Source organism: Rhincodon typus, chromosome 11, assembly GCF_021869965.1.
Source record: "Rhincodon typus isolate 14 chromosome 11, sRhiTyp1.1, whole genome shotgun sequence".
NCBI lineage: Eukaryota > Metazoa > Chordata > Chondrichthyes > Orectolobiformes > Rhincodontidae > Rhincodon > Rhincodon typus.
This window is the reverse complement of record NC_063342.1, coordinates 25,907,171-25,929,176: the sequence shown is the minus strand read 5'-3', so window position 1 is coordinate 25,929,176 and position 22,006 is coordinate 25,907,171. Positions and strand designations below refer to the sequence as shown.

Here is a 22,006-nt window from a genome sequence, read left to right as displayed (position 1 = left end):
TGTTCCTCCAGCTTCACACTGTGTTATCTCTGACTCCAGCATCAGCAGTTCTTGCTTCTCTCTGGTTGTTTTTTGACCTGTGAGACTCGATGGGCCGAAGGATCTTTTTCGATGCAGTAGGCCTCTATGATCATGACGTTGTAAATCCCCAGGCCAGTTCCCAACACTTCCCTCCTTAGTATTTCACCATTCGATTTTAAAGCTGGATTGCTGGTGAGAGATCTGTCAGCTCCATTTTCTGTTTGCAACTTTGTCATCTGGGCTGATCAATGTAATTCCCATTTCTGATGAAGGGTCCAGGCCCGAAACGTCAGCCTTCCTGCTCCTCTGATGCTGCTTGGCCTGCTGTGTTCATCCAGCTCTACACCTTGTTATCTCAGATCAATGTAAGTGTTAGTTTTGAACCCACCACGGGCAAAATACAGGGGCGATCAAAAGATATCTCCCATCTGTAGATTCTCAGAAGTTGTGAGGTTTATGGTTTTGCTTCTGAATATTGCCCTTTTAAACATATATTAATACAAATTGATTAAAACATAATGATTGTAACAAAGAGAGATTAAAAAAAGATAATGCCAGCCGGGTTTTTCCCTAGCACGAACTGTGCTGTATTGGTTAAGAGCTTCAGGTCATACTGGGCAGTTGCGCATTAATGATTGATTTGACTGGTTAACCCTGTTCCAGGTTTTCATGCCTGCTGGCTGTGTGGAGCAACCTCTATAGTCCACTTCAGACAGAGTGAAATACTACAATTCCCGAGCATCTCCCCGTCCGCTGCAAAGCTACGTGACCCACTGAGTGGAGTTGAAAAGGCAGAAGTTTCACCCCAGTCGTTCCAGCGTTGAGGGCTTCTCGATGACGGAGAACATGTCAGGAGCGGCAACAAGTAAGTTATTACAGGGCGAGAGACATTAATGTTATTGTTAATGTTAATGGTGTTGCTCGCTACTTTTGTTTTGCAACTTCCAAATCCGTTCCACAAACTTGTTGCCGTTGTTTGAGGGATCTGGCTACTGTCAGTCAGATACAGGCTTTAAACCTGCCTAATCATTTGATTTCAAGGTCTCTGCAAGTATATTTGCGAAGTCGTTAATTAGCAATCGTGATGTTAAACCGAGTTCGTCCGTCCTTTCGCTTTTAAAAGAATCTTGTCTGTTTATTTGCGGGATTAATTTTATAGTTTACTGTAAATGCTGTCGCACTTTAGAAATCGCCTTGTTGCACAGAGCATTTCTCAAAAATGATTTGTTTTGTGGCAAATAATAAGTGCTTCAGTGAATCTGTTTAAGGAAAACTATTCTTTTCAGTGGGTTTCTCGCGCCCTCCTGAAACGTAGCATCCTAGAATTCTAAAACATAGTTTTGGCTTTGGCAGTATCTTGTCTAAAAAGTTCTAGAAGTGATTCTCCTCATACCTTGTTACCAAGAAGATTAATCTTGAATTCAGTTTTGCCATTGAGAAATTTGTTGAAGTGAGAATCTGAACATTTTGAGGTTGAATGCATGTATTTTTTCCCCACAGTTAATATAGTGGATACAGTACGTACTAAGTTATGATGGATTACTGCTTGATTACAGTACCATGCTTGGTAATTTAGCTAACAAATTGTCACTGGACTCGAAATATTAACTCTGTTTTTGTTCCACAGATGCTGCCGGACCTGCTGAGTTTCTCCAGCAATTTCTGTCTTTGTTCAGATTTCCAGCATCCGCAATTCTTTATTTGTATGGTGGATATGTTCGCAAGCTCTCCCATCCATTTGCAACCCCCAACCATTCCCCTGCACTACATGTATAAGGTACAAGTAGGTTTCTTTGTCACAAAGTTTGAAATTATTTGTTCAACTAACAGCTGTGCCACACTTTCCCCCAATGTACACTCAAACGCCCATGTACCTAACTCTGAATCTCTGTTTAGCTTCTCTCCTATTTCCCCCTCACACCCTCTCTGGCCTTAATGAATTTACAAGACCAACATCATTCTCTTTTCACTCCAAATGTTGACCATCCAACTACCACTCCTGACTCTCATGCTCCCATGACATTGTAAATGCCCCCTCGTATCAAGGGACCCTCCACCCCCAACTCTCATTCAAAATGAACACTATCACCACCTTCCCCCTTCTTCCAATCTCCATTCTTCAACCTGTTGCCATTTTTCAAATTTGTTCCTGCATTTCCCAGAACTCTGTGTTTGAATATGCAATCGAGGTTCCGCCCCCGTCAACATGTGGATTTAGCCTGATTCAAAATCATTCACATCTTCTGTGACCAAGTTGCAGAAGCCCTTTTCAATCTCACTGGCCTCTCTGCAGACATTAGCAGAGTTGACCATGCCATCCTTCACTAATCCTTCTCCCATATCATTCAGCTGAGTAGGATTGTTCTCATTTGATTCCAGAGTCACATCAAGACCATCCACAGCAATGGTTTCCCATCCCATTCTCTGCACCATTCCATCTGACATCTGCCAAGGACTTATCTGGATTACCGCCCCCCCTGCCCAATCCCTGGCTCCTTCATCATGTCCGCATCCATCTCCTCACGACCTTTAAGTACTTGACCTTAAACTAATCTTCCCAAAAAATGTAACTTAAACCAAAAATACTGGAAATATTCAGCAGACCAAGCAGTATTTGTGGAGAAATCAACAGGATTAAGTTTTCAGGCAAATTATCGTGAAAGATCTTCCAGAATCCACAGAAGTTTGCTTAAACCCTTAGAAAGTTCAACACAAGATGTGCCTGCTTCAGCCTCCGTAATGTCTTTCATCACTGCATTTACCTCTGCCCAGCTTCCATTTAAAGCTTCAGTCTTGCCTTTTTTTACCTATAGTCTTGACTATTCCAATGCATTCTCAGCTGATTTCCAACCTTCAAACTTCCTCAAATTTAAGCTCATCAAAAACTCTTGCCACATTCTCATTCACCTGGTATCCCTGTGCTGCTGATCTAAGTTCAGATTGGTATCCGAACACCTCCAGTTAAAAATTATTATCAACTCATAACCTCACCACACCTCTCCTCTAGCCCGACTACTTGCTGAAAACTCTGCATATCTCCAATATTGCTCTCCTGTATCTTCCCTGGCTTCCTTCATCCAGTCCGTCAGCCAATCATAGGACTTTATCAATTGTAAAAAGGAGTTAGTGCCCCTTTCTTGGGGCACAACTGATAAACCGGAGCGCAGATAAAATCTATAATAGGAAACTTAACAAATCCCAATTGAAACCATATTCCCAAGGATAATGATACAATCCAATCCCTCTAGTGCCAACAGTCCTGGAAGGCTGAGGCATACTGGAGGACACCATAAAGAAGAAGAAACATAGAAGTTAGGAGCAGGAGAAGGCCATTCAGCCCTTCTAGCCTCCTCTGCCATTCATCACGAACATAGTCGATTGTCCAATTTAGTAGCCTAAACCTGCTTTCTCCCCATAACCTTTGATCCCATTCGCCCCAAGTGCTATATCTAGCCACCTCTTGAATACATTCAATGTTTTCACAGCAACTACTTCCTGTGGTAATGAATTCACAGGCTCACCACTCTTTGGGTGAAGAAACGTCTCCTTATCTCCGTCCTAAATGGTCTAACCCGAATCCTCAGACTGTGACCCCTGGTTCTGGACACACACTATCGGGAACATCCTCCCTGCATCTACCCTGTCCAGTCCTGTTAGAATTTTATAAGTCTCTATGAATTGACCCCTCATTTGTCTGAACTCCAGCGAAAGCAATCCTAACCGAGTCAATCTCTCCTCATACGTTAGTCCCATTGTCCCTGGAATCAGCCTGGTAAACCTTCACTGCACTCCCTCGAGAGCAAGAGCATGCTTCCTCAGAAAAGGAGGTGTAACTTCACCAAGGCCCTGTATAACCGCAACAACACATCTCTGCTCCTGTACTTGAAATGAAGACCAACATCCCGTTTGCCTTCTTTACTGCCTGCTGCACCACATGTTACTGTATTGGGACATCTATAACTGTAGAAAACAGGCAAGCAATCAGACCAGACCACTTCCTTTACTGCAGCTGGACCTTCTGATGCACCTTGGCCAGGTCCAGAAGCATTGCCTTCAGGTGTCTAGGCCCTAGAGTCTGGAATTCCCTTCAGCCGCGACCTCTCTATCTCTTTTTCTTTCTGTAAGACCTTCCTTTCAAACCTATTTGCTTATCTAAGTGTTTAGTCTCCCTTTCTAATATCCCCATTATAAGTTTGGTGTCATTTTTTGGGCTGGTTATGCCAGTTCAGTGAATCTTCTTGTGTATTTATTTATCTTGATTCTATAAATAACAGGCCTTTAAATGTACATTTAAATTGTCTTCCCTATACACTTCAATGTTCTTCTTATCTAATATGAACCTCTGTGCCAAGGTATGAAACAAAGGGCGTTCTTTGCAATTATTATGAAGGTGCATAATATGTTATAATTAGGTTTGGAAGTTCATGCAAAATGATTTTTCAGAGTTTTGAAAATTCATCATTTAAAAAGTCATTCTGAACTTTGAGTTCAAAGCAGCATTCATGAGAAATGATGTTTTTAGTTCAATGAACACAAGCTACGTGGGGAGATAATTAAAAACCGAAAGAACTGTGTGTCTGTCTGTGTGTGTGTCTGTGTGTGTGTCTGTGTGTGTGTCTGTGTGTGTGTCTGTGTGTGTGTCTGTGTGTAGATACTTTTTCTGCTGTTTGCTGACTTCAGTATTATGAACACCAGAGAGAAAGAGAAGGAACCAGAAACAGGTTCCTGCAGAGGTGCAGTTACTGGCAGTATACAAGCACTCGGAGCTGGGGAGAGGGCCTATAACGCTTAGAAGTCAATATGAAGAAAGCTGCAGTAATGGATGGCTGTTGGGCTGTAAGAGAGGAAGCCATCTCCAAGGCTAGAGGACATATTTTTACTTAACGTTGTTTCCGTAAACATAAATTGAGTTAGCCGTTGTTTTTTCTGGGAGAGACCATTACAACTGTGCCAGCTGAGTAAGGAACTTTAGCTTGTAGGTCAGAGCAACCCCTCAGTGAGGTTTGAATGTCTGTAAGCATGTTGTTGAGATAAAGGGATGAATCTTTCTTGCTGAATTCTGTGATAATGCTAATAGTTCTTGTCTGGTGTAAAATAGTTCGCCTTTTTCTCATGTAATAAACTTTTGTGTTCTTTTGTTAAAAATCCATTGACAGCCTCTTGTTAATTAGTTGGATGACTGAGCTCCACAGTAAACTGAAAGAAAAGGAAAATTTGTGGTTTATCAAGTCACATTTCAGATCTGGGATCTGACTTGCCCAATCAGCTAGCATCATAAAATAATGTATATAGTAAAGTAGTAAAATTTACTATGACCCTTCACAAAGTTGTATTGGATTAAAAAATATGGCACCGAGCCAAAGAAGGAGGTTTCAGAACAGATAACCGAAAGCTTGGTCAAAAAGCGAAGCTTCAGAAGGAGGAAGAATCGAGAACTTTCAATGAGGGCATTCCAAAAACTAGGGCCCAGACAATTGGCAATAGGTGACCAGTGGTAGGTCAAAGTACATGAATGGCCAGATTGGAGGATTGCAGAGTTCTCAGATAGTTGTAGGCCAGGGAGAGGTCACAGAAATAGGAAAAGGAGAAGCTTGAAGCGATTTAACTGCAAGGATGAAAATCTTTAAAACCTTATGAATTGTGAACCGATGTGTTAGTTGATTGCAGGAGTGAAGATTTCAAGCTACAATACTAGTAATTAACTGTTAATAACTAACCTTTGAATGACCTTACTTAATGTCAGTTAAGCTTTACTACTTGAAAGGAATGCACAGGCACACTTTAGTATTACTGCCGTTTATATAACTTAACAATACTGTTGATATTAAATGGTATATCTGCCAATAGTGTGAGCTGCACTGTAGTAAACTCACTTGTCAAATAAATGTAAATAGCATGCACAGATGTGATGCAATTTTAACATGTTGGCTTCTTCTGACGTGCTGTCCAAAACTAAACATTTCCACGGGTGATAGGCCAAACAGCAATTGACCTCTTATTGACTCGAGCCTGTGTCTAATTTATGGCCTTAAAGGAAGATAACCCCATTTTGGCAGAACAATAAGTGCACAACAAATGGTGTAATACTCCAGTCCTTGTTTAAAAAAGAAATATAATTTGACATGCCAGAAACAACCTGTAGACTCATTAAAAATAAGGCAGAATTTTCAGATTGTAAAGGTGCAAAAAGTCCGTCTGTGAATGGACCTGATGTGCGCTTCTGTAGTCTGCAGATCAATACCAGGCTGATAGTGACTGAGTTATTTATTAATGACTGTTTGCTGTTCTGCGTTTTATTCCTAGAATTCCGTCTGGCACTTATTCAACTCACGGTGTCCCCTTTGAAAGCCAGTAATCTCAGCAAAGTCCGAACGTTGGTGAAGGAAGCAGTGTTGAAGGGGGCGAAGGTTGTAGCACTCCCTGTAAGTAAAACATTCAGCAATAAAATCAAAATAGCCGCTTATCTTGCTTGTTGCACAGTTTAACTCTTCCAGTTACCATCAAAACCTCAGAGTAAAGCCTTTTCAGTTGAGATGGCTTTGAAAAGCAGAACAGGCCTGAGGTAATGTAGAACTAATGCTTGTTCTTATTTATTTTATTCATAGACAAAGCAGCTATTACTAAAACAAAAAAAAACAAAATAATTGCAGATGCTCAAAAGCAGGAATTAGTGGAAAAACTCAGGTTCTGGCAGCATCTGTTTTTATTTATTTCAGTACTAAGGCAACAAGGATTCAGAATGGTGTACAGTAGTTTTGGAACAGAGTTTGGGGACAGATTGTGTTTAACGCACTGAATACCTTGACTGGCCAGCATGACAATGCAGTGGAGATAGAACAATACAGATATTGAGAATGCCATTCTCTGCTGCATTAAACAATGAGGGTCACAGATGGACTTTAATGAGCCAAATAGCCATTTCTCATCTTAGTAAAAATGAAAGAAAAAATCATATGGAAAACACCTTTTGGGGTATAAAAGGTATAATACTATCAAAGAATTCAAAGGGTACTTCTAAACGGAGCCTTTCTTTTTGTGCATTGTAACACAGTTCAGACTCTTCCATTGTGATATAGACCTGAATGTGGCCTTTTTTTTTATGAAGTGCTCTGCAGTGACCCTGAACAAAATTCAGGCAGTGCTTGTATCAAATATTGGATGTTTTCATTTTTCTGCATATCTGCTTTAAAGACTTAATGTATCTTAAACCACAGGAATGTTACAATTCTCCATATGGAACAAATTATTTCCCAGAGTATGCAGAAAAAATCCCAGGCGAGTCAACCCAAATGTTATCTGAAGTAGCAAAGGAGCATGGGATTCACCTTATTGGAGGTGAGTATGGCTTATCAATTGGAAGATTTAATGCAATGGGAAGAAACCAATGGTTTTAATGCTGTTTTCTATCTCTCAAAGCAACTTCTTATTCAATAATTACTGACTGGAATTTACACATTAGAACGCAAGGTATAATTCTAATCTAAACTGCAATAGAATGTATAATTGAGCAGGTAAATATGGCTATTACTGGGTGCAAGAGATTAAAATTCTGTTGTGAAATTTGAAAATGGGTGCAGAATGAGAAATAACGATATAGAATTTATACGGTCAGCAAATAAATTCTAATCAGAGGCACATCACCAGTGAAAATCGTAGTTTTACAGTCATGTATACTGAAGAGCTGTTTTCACTCCAGCTGTATGTGAGCTACACATAGACTATACATCATACTGTTACCTGCGTCTAGATTCCAGATATATTTAAGTGTAGTATTCAAGAGATATCAATATTTTCCTTTGGATGATTATGTAATGTTGCTTGAGTTATTGGCAATAGTATTGGAGGGAAGCTGTAGTCCACCGCTTGAGCATATAATGTGCCAGTTTTCTTCTTTTTCTGCACCCCTCCCTCCAAAACAAGGATACCGTGTATTTTGATAACAGTGTGGAGCTGAAGGAACACAGCAGGCCTGGCAGCATCAGAGGAGCAGGAAAGTTGACGTTTCGGGTCGGGACTCTTCTGCCCACTTTGTGCGCTGGTCACCTGCTACCATTTATCCTCTGGGATTCATGTGTCCATCTCCACCTCTGAACTTGCAAGCCCACCCATGAGGGGGGCATTTAATTCTGTTGTTAAATTGAGCACGGCAGCTCAAGAGGACATACAAAAATGTATAGCACAATTTGAAATAGAACAGGGAGTGTTCTCCCAGAGTGCAGCATCACCACACAACTCCAGAATGTCATGTCATTCTTTCCTTTCGCAGCCTGTGAGACACTTGTTAACATGACAACAGCCACCTTGCTAGGGGATAAAGTACTTTGGGATATCTTGAAGATATCAGTGCCTTATATAATCACACGCTCTATTATTCACATCTTTAACCAATGATACCAGTTTTAATATAAAACACCAAGAATAAAAAAGATGTTGGGCAGAGTGTTATTTTAATTTTGTATTTGTGAAATTGGTTGATGGATTTGAAATAATATTTTGCTTACGGTAGCTGGAGTATAAATAGTTGCTTGTGCTTTTACAGGTTCCATTCCAGAGGAAGATGGTGGGAAGTTTTACAACACCTGCACAGTGTTTGCACCAAATGGATCCATGTTGTTGAAATACAGAAAGGTTTAAACTTTTTATTATGAAGCAGTCTCTGAGTCGTGCAGTGGGTTAGAAGAACATTTTGTACTTTAGCCTAAGCTGATAAGAGGAATGCCCCGTTTCTGTCTGAATGCCCAAAATAAAACAGTAGTTTCTTACTAGTTTGAATGTGATATCAGACAATAAGAGCTGCTAGGATCTCAAGTGATGTTATTACCAGACAAGTCAGATCCCAGACAGAAACCTGGCTTGATAGATCATATTTTGTTTTGTTTTTAACAAAGTGGTCTCTCGCTGAAAACGAACTGTTTTAAAAGAATTCATCATAGCTACAGAAATATTTACAACTATTAATTTCAGATGCACAGTAAACCGACAGGTTACTAACTCAAAAACCAGACCCAGACGTACAATAATTACACAGTCCCTAATTCTGCAGAGAATTGGACATTGTGTTGGTTAGTGAGAGAATATTAAATTCAAACTTCTGAATAATGTAGTTTTTCTCTCCTCATGAGTAATTCCTATTATGTGGTTCAGTCTTGAAATGTGGTCCCACCAAGTCCACGGGCAAATTAAGGTAACTACTCAGTTATGACTGTTAAGTTTATTGTTATTTTTCCAAAATTGACTAAGTTAGAATATTCCTAGCACAGCACATGTCTACAGGAATTCCTAAACCAGCACAAGCAGTGATAGCATTGTTTGACTCACCTGTTGCATTGCTCCAACATGCCACCATCTGACAGAAGGTGCATGGCTCCTTGACTGTTGATACTTCATGCTGAACCATTTTCCTTGGCAGCCTGTGTCAGTGGTGTTTTGCCATTACTTTCCGCTTTCAGGGGCAGGCTGAGGAGGAAAGACCCAAGTCTACCTCAGCTGAAACTGGAACCGAACTTGGTCTGCCTGTAGCAAAGGAAACTGCCATCCTTACCTGGTCTGGCCTACATGTGACTCCAGACCCACAGCAATGTGGTTGACACTTAACTGCCCTCTAGGCAATTAGGGATGGGCAATAAATGCTGCCTGGCCAGTAATGCTGTCATCCCATGAATGAATAAAGAAAAAACAAGGCACTAATCTGTACCATGCACTAGCCATCTTGTCACTTTGAAATTGTATCGTAGGCAGATACACAGTCTGTGCTACTCATGAACATTTTTACTTTCTTTAAAGTAGTAGTAGAGCGTGCATAACTGGTGTGACCTGATTCTCTGCACCGATAAGCATGACCTTTTGGCAAACAGTACTAAATGTCCTTGTTAGAAACAGAACTGAGAAGGACATTTCTGAAGAAGGGTCTAGGCCTGAAACGTCAGCCTTCCTGCTCTTCTGATGCTGCTTGGCCTGCTGTGTTCATCCAGCCCTACACCTTGTATATCTGAGAAGGACATATATTTAGTCCCCAGAAAACTTCACTCACCTCGGTACCAACATTTCTCAATACAGTAGGTGAACAGATTGAAAAAGCCATGAAAGCGTGAAGCTAGAAATTAAAAAGCAGCATAAGAGCAATGATAATTCTAGCCTGACATTTACTTGATATACCAAATTCAGTTCCAGAATTTATCATGATGGTAAATGAACTCAGCCTCAGAGTTGGCAAACGGTAGCATAATAAAACTTTAAACTCTGTTATGTAACAACTGGAATTAGTTTGCATTGGTACATTCAGATGCCAGGTGAATCAACCTTGGCAAACAGTTTATCGCAATGAGTGCAAGCATTCATTTGTTTGGATAATTCCCTTGAACAAAGTAAATAGTTGTGGGTTGTCACTGAGCTCTTCTGTATTCTTTATTCATTTCTTGTTTCTTTGAGTTTTAACCATAGTCCAGCTAATAACTGATATTTACTGAGTCTCCAAATTCATTTTTTTCTTTGTAAGTAGTTCTCTCTCCCCACTCTCGCTTCACCCGTCCAGTCCCAGTTTTCTTCCGACATATAAAAAACAACTTTGCTTTGTGGATTTTTTTTTTAAGCAAAGTCTAACTGATCAGTGTTTAGTCAGAACCTGAATCCAAACCCGTATTCCAAAAGTGAAAGAAATGCAATGTTGTGACATGCACTGCTGGCTACAGCAAACTAAACAACTATCTTCAATGTAAAATTTATTTAATGCTTCATTCTATTGTAACTTTTTTTTTAAAATAAAAGTAAAAGTCACATCAATAGATTACTTCCTAGCAGTCCAAAGCATTTATTGAGTTTTGTTTTTGCTGAATTTGCTCAGCATTTTTAAATTGCATTATTTTAATATTTACATTTGATCAAGATTATTACATTTATTTTAGGAAGCAAAGGAGTATGTTAGAAATCTGGCAAATAAAAAAAGAAAGTTTAATTCAATAGAAGTTGTACATAGTCTGAAAGTCCCGGGTGCAGTCAGTATGGAGATTTGATCTGTCTAATCTAAAAGCAGTTCAGTAAGAACTGTGTACGGTCAGACAGTTGGTGGGAGGATTGAGTGCGAAAGTTGGAGTGAAAGCTTATGTTATACACTACTATACGAACACGCAACTGTATAGAGAGGCAGTAACATCATGGTAGTTTCAGTGTCTTGGCAATCCAGAATGTCCTAGCACTTACATTTGAATTCAATAAAAACCTGACCTAATAATGACCATGTAACCATTGTCGATTATCGTGAAACCCAACTGTTTCACTCGTCTCCTTTGGGGAAGGTAACTGCCTTCCTTACCAGTTCCAGCCTGCATATGACTGCAGATCCACAACTGCCTCTGGACATTAAATGTTATGCCTACATCCCATAAAGAGTGTGTGTTTTTTTTTTAATTTGGTTAATATTTGAATTCACATTTGGATTGTGAAAATAACGACATCTGACTGCCTTTGCCTTTGTTTACATAGTTAACTGTCTCTTATGCTGAGACAAATTCAAAGACCAAAATTTGGATCTTGCTTTCAGATGATCTGAACCCAGGAATGCCAGTGTTAAACATAAAAACCAGGAGCAGGAATAGGCCATTCGGCCCTTAGAGCATGTTCAATAATACAGCATAATTATGACTGATCCTCTATACCACTGTCGCATTCCTGCTTTGTCCCCATGGGCCTTGATGCCTTCAAAATCTTAAATATTTATCAGTCTTTCTTGAATATATTCAGTGACTTGAACTCCACAACCTTTCTGTTGCAGAAAATTCCATAGGCACACTACCCTTTGTCCTTCCTCGTCTCAGTCCGAAATGGTCTGCCTTGTTCTCTGAGATGGTGTCACTCGGTTCTAGATTCTGCAGCCAGGGAAAGCATCCTCCCTTCATCTCATTTATAATAGCCTTGTTTGAATTTTCTACATTTCAATCTGATCTCCTCTCATCCTCTAAACTCCAGCAAATGCAGTTGAACTAATCTCTGCTCATAGGACTGTCCACCCATCCAGGCATCAGCCTAGAGAACCTCTGCTGCACTCCCTACAAAGCGAATACAATTTCTTAGGTAGGGGGATCAAAACTGCTCACAATATACCTGATGTGGTCCTACCCAAGCCCTGTATAACTACAGTAAAAAGTCCCCCTTCTGAACATAAAGGCCAGTATACCATTTGCCTTTCTGATTGCTTTCTGCACCTACCTATCAACTTGTATTGAATGATATACTGACACACCCAGATCCCTTTCTACATCTGCATTTCTCAATATATCACCACTTGAAAATGCATTTCCTTTCTGAAGAAAACAGACTTTATCAGAGATTCGCCAATGCTTACACAATAAGTGCTTCGCATTCAAAAGCAGTGAATTACAATGAAAAAACAACTAAAGCAAATGTTTTGTGACTCGTCATCATTGAAGTGAAGCAGAGCAGATGGTGTGTCTTTGGACACTACATGTTCATTAACTGTTAAAAGTTGTTTTTAATTTTTCTGAAGATTACTAACTGTACACATTGTATTTGAACCAGATTCACTTGTTTGATATTGATGTACCTGGGAAAATCTGTTTCCGGGAATCTAAGACACTTTCTCCTGGGAACACGTTATGCACCTTTGATACACGTAAGTAAAAACACAAGCCTGTTGAACATGTGATTCTGTACAATGGCTGGACATTATTATATACATAAGTTCTTTATTGTTAAATGAGAAACAGTACCACTTGTACTGTAGTTGCTTTGTGTAAGATGCAAGTTAACATTTATTATTTTTCACGTAGGGATTTTCAATTAGATTATTAGCTGGAAATAGAGATGGGCCAGCTACCTGTAAAGTGGAAAGAAACTGGATGCTGAGCAAATCAGAGTTTATGCATTTTTTTTTTAATAGACATAGGTGGATACCTAATTATTAGCCACAAGAGTTATAGAGATATACAGCACGGAAACAGACACTTCAGTCCATCTTGTCCATGCGGACCAGATATCCTAAATAAATCTAGTCTCATTTGCCAGCATTTGTCTCATATTCCTCTGAACCCTTTCCATTCACATACCCATCCAGATGCCTTTTAAATATTGTAATTGTACCCAGCTCCACCACTTCCTCCAGCACGCACCACCCTCTGATTGAAAATGTTGTCCCTTAAGTCCATTTTAAATCTTTCCCCTCTCATGTTAAACCTATGTTTTGGGCTCCCCCTACCTGGGTAAAGACCTTGTTTATTTACCGTATCCATGCCCCTCATGATTTTATATACCTCAATATCAGGTCACCTCTCAGCCTCCAATGAAAATAGCTCCAGCCTATTCAACCTGTCCTTTATAGCTCAAACCTTCCAGCCTTGGCAACATCCTTGTAAATCTTTTTTTTAAACCCTTTCAAGTTTCACAACATCTTTCCTATAGCAGGGAGACTAGAACCGAACACTGTATTCCAAAAGTGGCCTGACCAATGTCTTGTACAGCCGCAACCTCCCACCTCCTATAGTCAATGCACTGACTAATAAAGGCAAACAAAACAAATACCTTCTTCACTATCTTATCTACCTACGACTCCACTTTCAAGGAACAATGAACCTGCACTCCAAGGTCTCTTTGTTCAGCAACACTTCCTAGGACTTTACCATTAAGTGTACAAGTCCTGCCCTGATTTGCCTTTCCAAAATGCAGTACCTCACATTTATCTAAATTAAACTCCATCTGCCACTCCTTCACCTATTGGCCCATCTGATCAAGATCCTGTTGTACTCGGAGATAACTTTCTTTGCTGTCCACTACACCTTCAATTGTGGTGTCATCTGCAAACTTGCGAACCATACCTCCTACGTTCACATCCAAATCCTTTGTATAAATGACGAAAAACAGTGGACCCAATACTAATCCTTGTGGCACACTGCTACTCACAGGCCTCCAGTCTGAAAAGCAACCCTCCACCACCATCAGTCTGTCTTCTACCTTTGAGCCAGTTCTGTGTCCAAACGGGTAGTTCTCCTAATATTCCATGTGATCTAACCCTGCTAACCAGTCTACCGTGAAGAACGCCTTACTGAAGTCCATATCGATCATATCCACCACTGCCCTCATCAATCCTGTTCATTACTTCTTCAAAAAAACTCAGTCAAGTTAATGAGACACAATTTCCCATGCACAAAGCCATGTTGACTGTCCCTAATCAGTCGGTCAACTGTCTATCTTGTGAAAAAAATCATGAAAGCTATGTGGCGAGACAGGTTTTTTTTTAAAAGAACAGATTTGTTTAATTGTTCAATATTTCAATTGTACAAATGGTTTTCAGTTTGATTTATCTATATAGATATACTCCTTGTGAGCTGTTGACAGGGAAAGCATTTCATATCTCCTTTTCAATTCTAGTTATTGGCAAAGAATTGGGATTCCTGTTCAATGTCAATTCCTTTTGCAATATAACAGTCAACTTGCAACATTGTGACATTTGTCTGATCCATTCTTTCTTCCCCGTCTAAAAGCAGTGGAACTGCCATCCTCCTGGTGTGGAGTACCATCACAAAACAGGAGTGCTCAGATATTATGCACATTTGGAAACCATAGTTCAAATTAAACCAGGCTCTACAGGACAGTGTCAGTTGGCAGAATGTTACTAGGAGATGTACAACAATGACTTGGCATTATTTGCTCAGTATTTTGTTTCCACCCACCTTTCCTCTTACATCCACTTTGTTTCGCTGAAGCAGGCAGATTAGTAATAGTTTGAGAGACACTAGAAACTTGCGGTGTGGAAAATTAACTATGAACTTGTGGATTTTTATACATACATAAGGTGTTTATAATGTCCTTGTGCAACTTCTGAACTGTAAACTTTGGATGTGCGCATGATAGAAGCAAACTGTAAAAGACATAAGAAAGCACATTGCTGTTAAAGCTGTTTTTGCTTTTTTCTTGCTTCCTTCATTTCAGACGTTGACATTGAAATTATGAAGGTAGAAAGTGAACTGTTTTGTTAGAAAAATCAAAGTACATGATGTTACAAACTATGAATTATGCTTTCATTTACCATTTAAAGTTGGACTGGAATAGTTTGGGATGTACTCAGACTTTATAAATACCACATTTTGATGTGTGTATATACACAATGAATATGTTCTAAATAACAGCTTGATCACAACTTGAGTCGTAATTTTATCTTGTACCTTCTTTGCAGCCTATTGCAAGGTTGGGATTGGGATTTGTTATGATATGAGGTTTGCAGAACTTGCTCAGATTTACGCAAAAAGAGGTAAGTAAATAGACTAATGATATTGTAGAATGAAAAAGCTAATAGATGTCCGGATGTTCACTTTCCCACTATGGTGCTGCATTGTGTGAGGTGTTTTTTTTTAGATGAGATGTTAAATTGAAGCCTTGACAGACCTCTCATCCCGAATCACAGAATTGTTACAGTGCAGAATGAGTCCATTTGGCCCATCCTGCCTGCACCAGTTGTATTACTCAGAGCCAATCGTCGGTCTTTTTCCCCATATCCCGGCACACCATTTCTATCCAAATAATCATCCAACCCCTCTTAAATGCTTCAGTTGAACTTGCCTCCGCCACATTTCCAGGCAGCACGTTCCATGCCCCAACTATTTGCTTTTATTCTTAATTTACAGATATAAAAGATCCTGTGACATTGTTTAAAAAACAGAGCTCCTCGTGTACTAGAAAATATTTATCCCTCAACTAAAAAATCTTAAATCATGATGCAGTCATTGTTATTTGTTGGTCTTTCACATGTACAACAGATTGTCATATTTCCCTCAGTGACTACACTTCAAAAATATCATATTAACTTTGAAACTCTTTGGGAAAGCCTGAAGACTTGAAAGCATTTTAGTTCTTTCTTTCTAAGATTGATCACAGACTTGAGCCCCTCTCAGAGCATTTATTTCATAATGCTGTTAAAATTGCTGTAAGACACTAAGCTCTTCATATTGTGGAAACTACTCTTATAAAGACAGGGCAGATACCATAGACAACTGTTCAGATTAACATTTGCATTCATGTATTTATTCAGTTTTATTTCTGACCAGTTTGCCTGATGTGGGGAAGTCCGTACAAACCGATAACCATACTTGTGGATTTATGCTCAGTTAGAAGAGATGAGGGTCCTTGTTATCCGCAACAGGGTTAGAAGGGCTGCCCAGGGCAGCATTTGTATTTCCGTGTAGCGACACGAGTGAAAGCCAACTGTTTGTCCTGCTCTGAGTATGGTATGGAGAATGCATCAAGATAGGAAGTGGTGGACAAAGGCCCTGTATCACTTCCTGATTCAAGTGGTGTTCTTTTTCCCTTCTTTGGTAGCATCTGATGCTTGATTGGCTTTAAATCTTGTTATGGTTACCAGAGTTGTCAGATTTTAACAAAAGTAGTGTGGGTCAGATAATGTTTTTAAAGTAATTAAAAGAAAAATCAAGTTTTTGATTTAACAAGGTGTCGAGCTGGATGAACATAGCAGGCCAGGCAGCATCAGAGGAGCAGGAAAGCTGACATTTTAGGTCTAGACCCTTCTTCAGAAATTTCTGAAGGGTCCAGACCCGAAACATCAGCTTTCCTGCTCCTCTGATGCTGCCTGGCCTGCGGTGTTCATCCAGCTCGACACCTTGTTATCTCATTCTCCAGCAATCGGCAGTTCCTACTATCTCATCAAATTTTTGATGTTCTCCACAGGCTGTCAACTTCTGGTTTATCCAGGAGCATTTAACATGACAACAGGACCAGCCCATTGGGAGCTCCTGCAAAGGGCAAGGTGAGTGGCCAATATATTTTGTAGATAGTTTAATTTTTAAACAAGCTTGAACCAGTTGTAAATCTGGAAAGGTAGTAAATGACAGATTTAAAGACTCATTTAAACGTGTTCCCTGAACAGTGCAAAGTGATCAAGGTAAGAAAAATCATTAGTGTCAACAGTTATACTTAATTTGGAGATCATATTGTTCAAAGTATTCCACACTTAATGAATGACAGATTTACATGATGTTCTCATTTTGGATTCAGAGTTTGGTTAGTACAAGCTTTTTTTTTGAAAAAAACACTGAATCAGAATCGAATGTGTTAAAAAATGGAAGGTTCATCAGCATGTTCAAAGTTGAAGGGTAGATTAACCTCTTTATATATAAAATCTCAAAACTGAGCAGTGAAGAATCCTATTGAAATGGACAGTATACATGGTTTGAAGAAATAGAGGTGATTCTGGGGAGAAGACACTGAGGATATACTAAGATGGGTAACTGGAATGGAGATCTATAATTAAAGCCTTAAGACTGCTGGTATTTCAATTTCTTTACAAGTCATGGGCAACACTGGCAAACGTTTTCCTATTTTTCCAGGAAGATGAATCCATTGATAAATCTTCATGCATTCCTAATCCTCCCATCAAGTGGGTGGGGCTGAGGGAGTTTCCAAGTTGTTCATAAGCCTTAGCATAATTACTTTTTAAAGAGTTCTCTGCCCGATTCACAACACTGTGACCCCCACAGTGGGGAAGGGCAAGGAGAAAGATCCTGAATCCACTCCAACAGGTATCAGACCCTGGACTCTTGGCACCAATTTGATGCACACCAGTCATCAGCTAGCTGGACCCAGACCCTCTCCAGGAGTCTGAGTTGCTGTGACAACATATGCTTGCTTGTTGTAGCCTGGAACCACAATAGTGGTCATACAGGCTCCAACTTCTTTCCATCACATAACTGGTTAGAAATCTTCCTCGCTCTTATCACTTGCTATTGGCTTATGTTGGAGCAGTTACAAGTGGTTACTGAACCTGTTGTTATGAATACACTTTCCTTGACCATTAAGTTCTGGAGTGGTTATGAAACCCAGAACTTCTGGTTCAGAGGCAGGGATGCTATCTACTCCCCACCCTAACCAACACCAGCCAAAAAAGATCCTGCAGCAAGTGATTAGCAACCTAGGGGTGGAAAGCAGGGAAATAAAATGAAATACTCTTGATGGCCTGTTAGAGCTGGGGAGTAATTTTGAATGCCACAACCTGTCCTGAACTGTACCATGCCTGTATCATCTTCCTTTGTGGCTAAGTAATTTGCGATGCACCTTCTTTGTGTGGTATGCCCACCTTGGATATACCATAAAAGAACCCTTATCATTTTGAAGTAGTGTCTGCTCCTCAGAAACGTGGTTGGAGGTATCTCTGGTTTTATTTCTACATTATCTGTTGAGTCATTAAATATACATTTTAGAGGATTTAAAAATAATGTAGACATTTGCTGTAAAATATGTACAGTATATTGAAAAGAAACAAGGCTTGTTAAATTGGTTGTTCATCTGTTTGCAGGGCTGTTGATAATCAGGTGTATGTAGCAACAGTTTCACCAGCACGAAATGAGAATGATTCCTATGTGGCCTGGGGTCACAGCAGTGTAGTAAACCCATGGTATGTATTTCACAAGCTAATTGCAGATATAGAAAGTTGTTTGGTTAGTTTCAACTCATCTGTTCCATAAATTACCACCCATTGCTGTATCTACTGTGGTTTCATCAGGGTTCCAGTTGCCTCCATTATCATTTTAAAATTTTTCCCTCTCAAAAATTGCTTTAGAAAAATACTTTTGTTGGCTGACCACCTAATCGCATTCCTTTACGTACATCTGTTTCTCTTCTTTCCAGGGGTGAAGTTGTAACCAAGGCTGGTCATACCGAGACTATTGTTTATGCAGATATAGGTGAGATTCTCGAACCCTGCAAAAACTTTGATAAGCTTTTTTTCATACCTAATGTGTAATTATGGGAGTTTACGCCTTTTCCTTTATTGCTTTTCTTCCCCAAATTTTTAACCTGATCAGTGAAAGGCTCACTTTGTTGCCACTGTGCTTGGGTTTGATGTGAGAGAAATGGACCAGTTTTTAATCCCTTTTTCATTCTTTTGCACACATTCTTTTGGCTGTCCAGTAGGTATTAATTCAAACGGTGTGGCTTAGATTTTCCTGTCTCATACATGGTCTTGTTTCTTAATTCTTTTTAGTTACAGACTATAAATACATAGTCAGAATGCTACTTTATTTCTAACTACACGTGTTCCAAAAGCATTCAGTTATATATTTACATTTTATACGGTATCACAATACTTAGGGCTGAAATTCAATTCCATCTTGAAATCCCTCAACTTCCAGAGAGGTCCCTAGAATGTGGCCTGCCAAATAGAAACAATTTTTCAGGACATGTACCAGATTCAGTAATTTAAGATTGTAATTAATCTTTTACAATATCATTGTTGTACTACTGGCAATGTTAAAATGGCCAGCACTGTTCATATTAATTTCTCTGAAGTGGATAAATAATCAATTCTTGTATATGAGGAAAACATTTTTTCAAAAGAAAAATCTGATCGTTACGTTCAGAAAGACACTATTAGTTCCTGAAAAACAGACGCTATGTTGAAATTTTGTGTTTTCAATTTTTTTTCTGAACAGATTTGAATTATCTTGCGGACATTCGTGAACAGATACCAATTCTAAAGCAGAAACGACATGATCTTTATAATGTGCAGGCAATGCAAGATTAAGAATCACAGCTTTAAGACTGTACTCCTTCAAGTAGAAACAGTGGGTGAAATACAAATCTTCCAATCACCTCACCAATTTGTTAATGAATCTGAAATGCTTCAGATTTAAGACTGTAGGTGCACAAAACATCAGATTCTCTTGCTTAGAATTATGAATTATTAGCAGTAATTCGTAATAAAATCTTCAGTTTCTAAATGGCAAATCACTGTTTAAATGTCATATGAATTTAAAAGTACAATTTATACTTTGTATAAAATTTTGCACTCTTATAGAGTATGTTGATACCAAATTGTAGGTTCTGAGGGGCTTTTACACTAGTCGCGATGGGGATTCATATCAGTAAAAAGAATATTTGTCAAGATTTCTAAGGACTTCAATGTGTGCAACCCTTTTCTATTGCTGTCCTAAGATGAGGATTTATGGATCCATAAGCACTTGCAGTCCTGCTCATCACAGATGAATAATTACCAAAAGGATATTTCACAAATGGCTACACTTCAAAAGTACTTTGTTGCCTTTAAAGCACTTTGGGGTATCCTGGAGTCATGAAGTACTGTTATATAGACACGCATTTTAAAAAAAAAAGTAAAGGCCACGCCAATCATTATTTTCATGTTGACACTTTCACACTTTAAGATTGGTGACTGATCAGAAGGACATCTGACTGATACTTGGTAGTTAGTGGATACAAAGACTAATTAATATACTGTGGTGTTCTAACAAAAAGAGCTAGAATCTTCCTGCTCTGTATAATTTGGAAAGAAAGTTCAGAGTGGAGGAGGCAAAGTAATTTTACTGAAACAATAAACTGAAAAATGAAGTTCAAGTGGTTTATTGTCATCTAAATATGGAAATCTGGTTCTTTTCATAAGCAGTTTAAGAAAGTCCTGGACCGTGTTCAAGCATGACAATATTTATACAAACAATTTTACAAGGAGAGAAGTACTAAATCATGATAAAAACTGGTGTGTGGAGTGTGCTATGTCAAGTTAAGGCCTGAAATGGTATTGTGTACAATAGCAATTTATAAAATAAATTTGTGCAGTAAATCACGAGACACAGTGGTCGGTTGCTGCAAGAGGTGCAATCAAATTTTGTAGCTAGATTGGCTGAATGGTCTTCCCCAATATGTATTCACCCAAACAACTACTCGATTGTTAATTGGCTGCAGCTATGTTCATCAATATTTGTCAGTGTGAAGGACATCTTCTCTTCACTGAACTGTTTGACCGTGGAACAGTGGACTTCCAGAATCCCTCCATACCAATGGGTGCGGTGTGACAGATGTTCCTATAGCCTAAACCAGTGAGGTCCCCATTAAAAGGTGCCATTGGTATTTGTCAAATGATCAATGGTATTGAATTCCTACTGCTGAATATAGAGTATTGATCACCCAGTTTGGATACTGTATTTTAAGATTTTTTATAAAAAGCCAAATCTTGTTATTTGGTTCTTATTTCAGTGCAGCAAGAGGGGTTGATTGTGAGTGAGCAACTGGTGAGCTATTCTATTTATACAAGCTTGCAAAATTAAAAGGAACGTAGGGCAGCTCCGCTGTTTGAAATGCATGGCCCATAGCCTGTGGGGAGATCAAGGACGTTAGTCAAACACATCTGCAGGAAGTGTCACCAGCTGCACAATCTCAGACTCCAGGTTTCAGAACTTAGTGAAGGCTGGAGTCCATGTGAGGCAGAGCACAATATTGATAGCAGGCTCAGGGAGGTTTGGAGCATGCAGGCAGATAGGGGATGGGTGACTGCCAGGCTCTGGGCCTTTGTGCAGGAGCTCAGAGCTGATCGGTTTTCTGTTTTGGATAGAGGTGAGGGTGATGTTTCTTTAGATGAGTGCAGTCAGTGCTAAGTCTATGGCCCCGTGGGTGGTGGAAGGGGTTTTGTTAGTTAGGGTGCTATTGGAGAGGATTTTATACTATATTGGCAATGGATGGGAACCCGAGAGCTCAGATTAGATGAAAGCAAAGCAGTAGACAGAAGCAGAAAAGTAGTAAGCAAACTTAGAAATAGACAAAGCAAAGGCAAGTATCAAATAGGATGCACAAATGGCATTCAGAACAAGGTTGTTTTGAAAGCACAAATTGAGGTAAATGGGTATGATTCAATTGCTATTACAGAAAAAGAGCTACAGGGTGACCAAAATTACCGTGAGCGTTTAAAAGATATTCAGCATTTAGGAAAAAGATAGGCAAAAAGGAAGAAGTAGAGAAGTTCTCCTAATAAAAGGAACAAGATCAGTAAATTAGGAAGAGAGGATCTTGGACTGAAGGATCAAGATGTTGAATTAATTGGGTGGTGCTAAAAAAAGTGGCAAGGAGCAGCAAACATTGGTAAGGGTTGTTTATAGACCACTGACCAATCATCATGCTGTTTGCAAAGGTATAGATATGGAAAATGCAGGTGCGTGTAATAGTGGTACAGCAACAGGAAACCTCA

General features: G+C 39.4%; 1 protein-coding gene across 1 annotated transcript in view; it reads left to right on the top strand.

Annotated features, from left to right (window-relative positions):
- nit2 (nitrilase family, member 2) overlaps positions 1–20,385 on the top strand; it is a 25,972-nt gene extending 5,587 nt beyond the window's left edge. Inside the window, exons 2-11 of the mRNA XM_048602490.1 lie at positions 685–886; positions 6,325–6,443; positions 7,236–7,356; positions 8,561–8,649; positions 12,553–12,646; positions 15,203–15,277; positions 16,708–16,786; positions 18,332–18,430; positions 18,664–18,719; positions 19,467–20,385. Of these exons, the coding sequence (XP_048458447.1) occupies positions 856–886; positions 6,325–6,443; positions 7,236–7,356; positions 8,561–8,649; positions 12,553–12,646; positions 15,203–15,277; positions 16,708–16,786; positions 18,332–18,430; positions 18,664–18,719; positions 19,467–19,558 (855 nt within the window). The 5' untranslated portion in view covers positions 685–855 and the 3' untranslated portion in view covers positions 19,559–20,385. The remainder of the gene's footprint in view (positions 1–684; positions 887–6,324; positions 6,444–7,235; positions 7,357–8,560; positions 8,650–12,552; positions 12,647–15,202; positions 15,278–16,707; positions 16,787–18,331; positions 18,431–18,663; positions 18,720–19,466) is intronic.
- Positions 20,386–22,006: the final 1,621 nt, after the last annotated feature.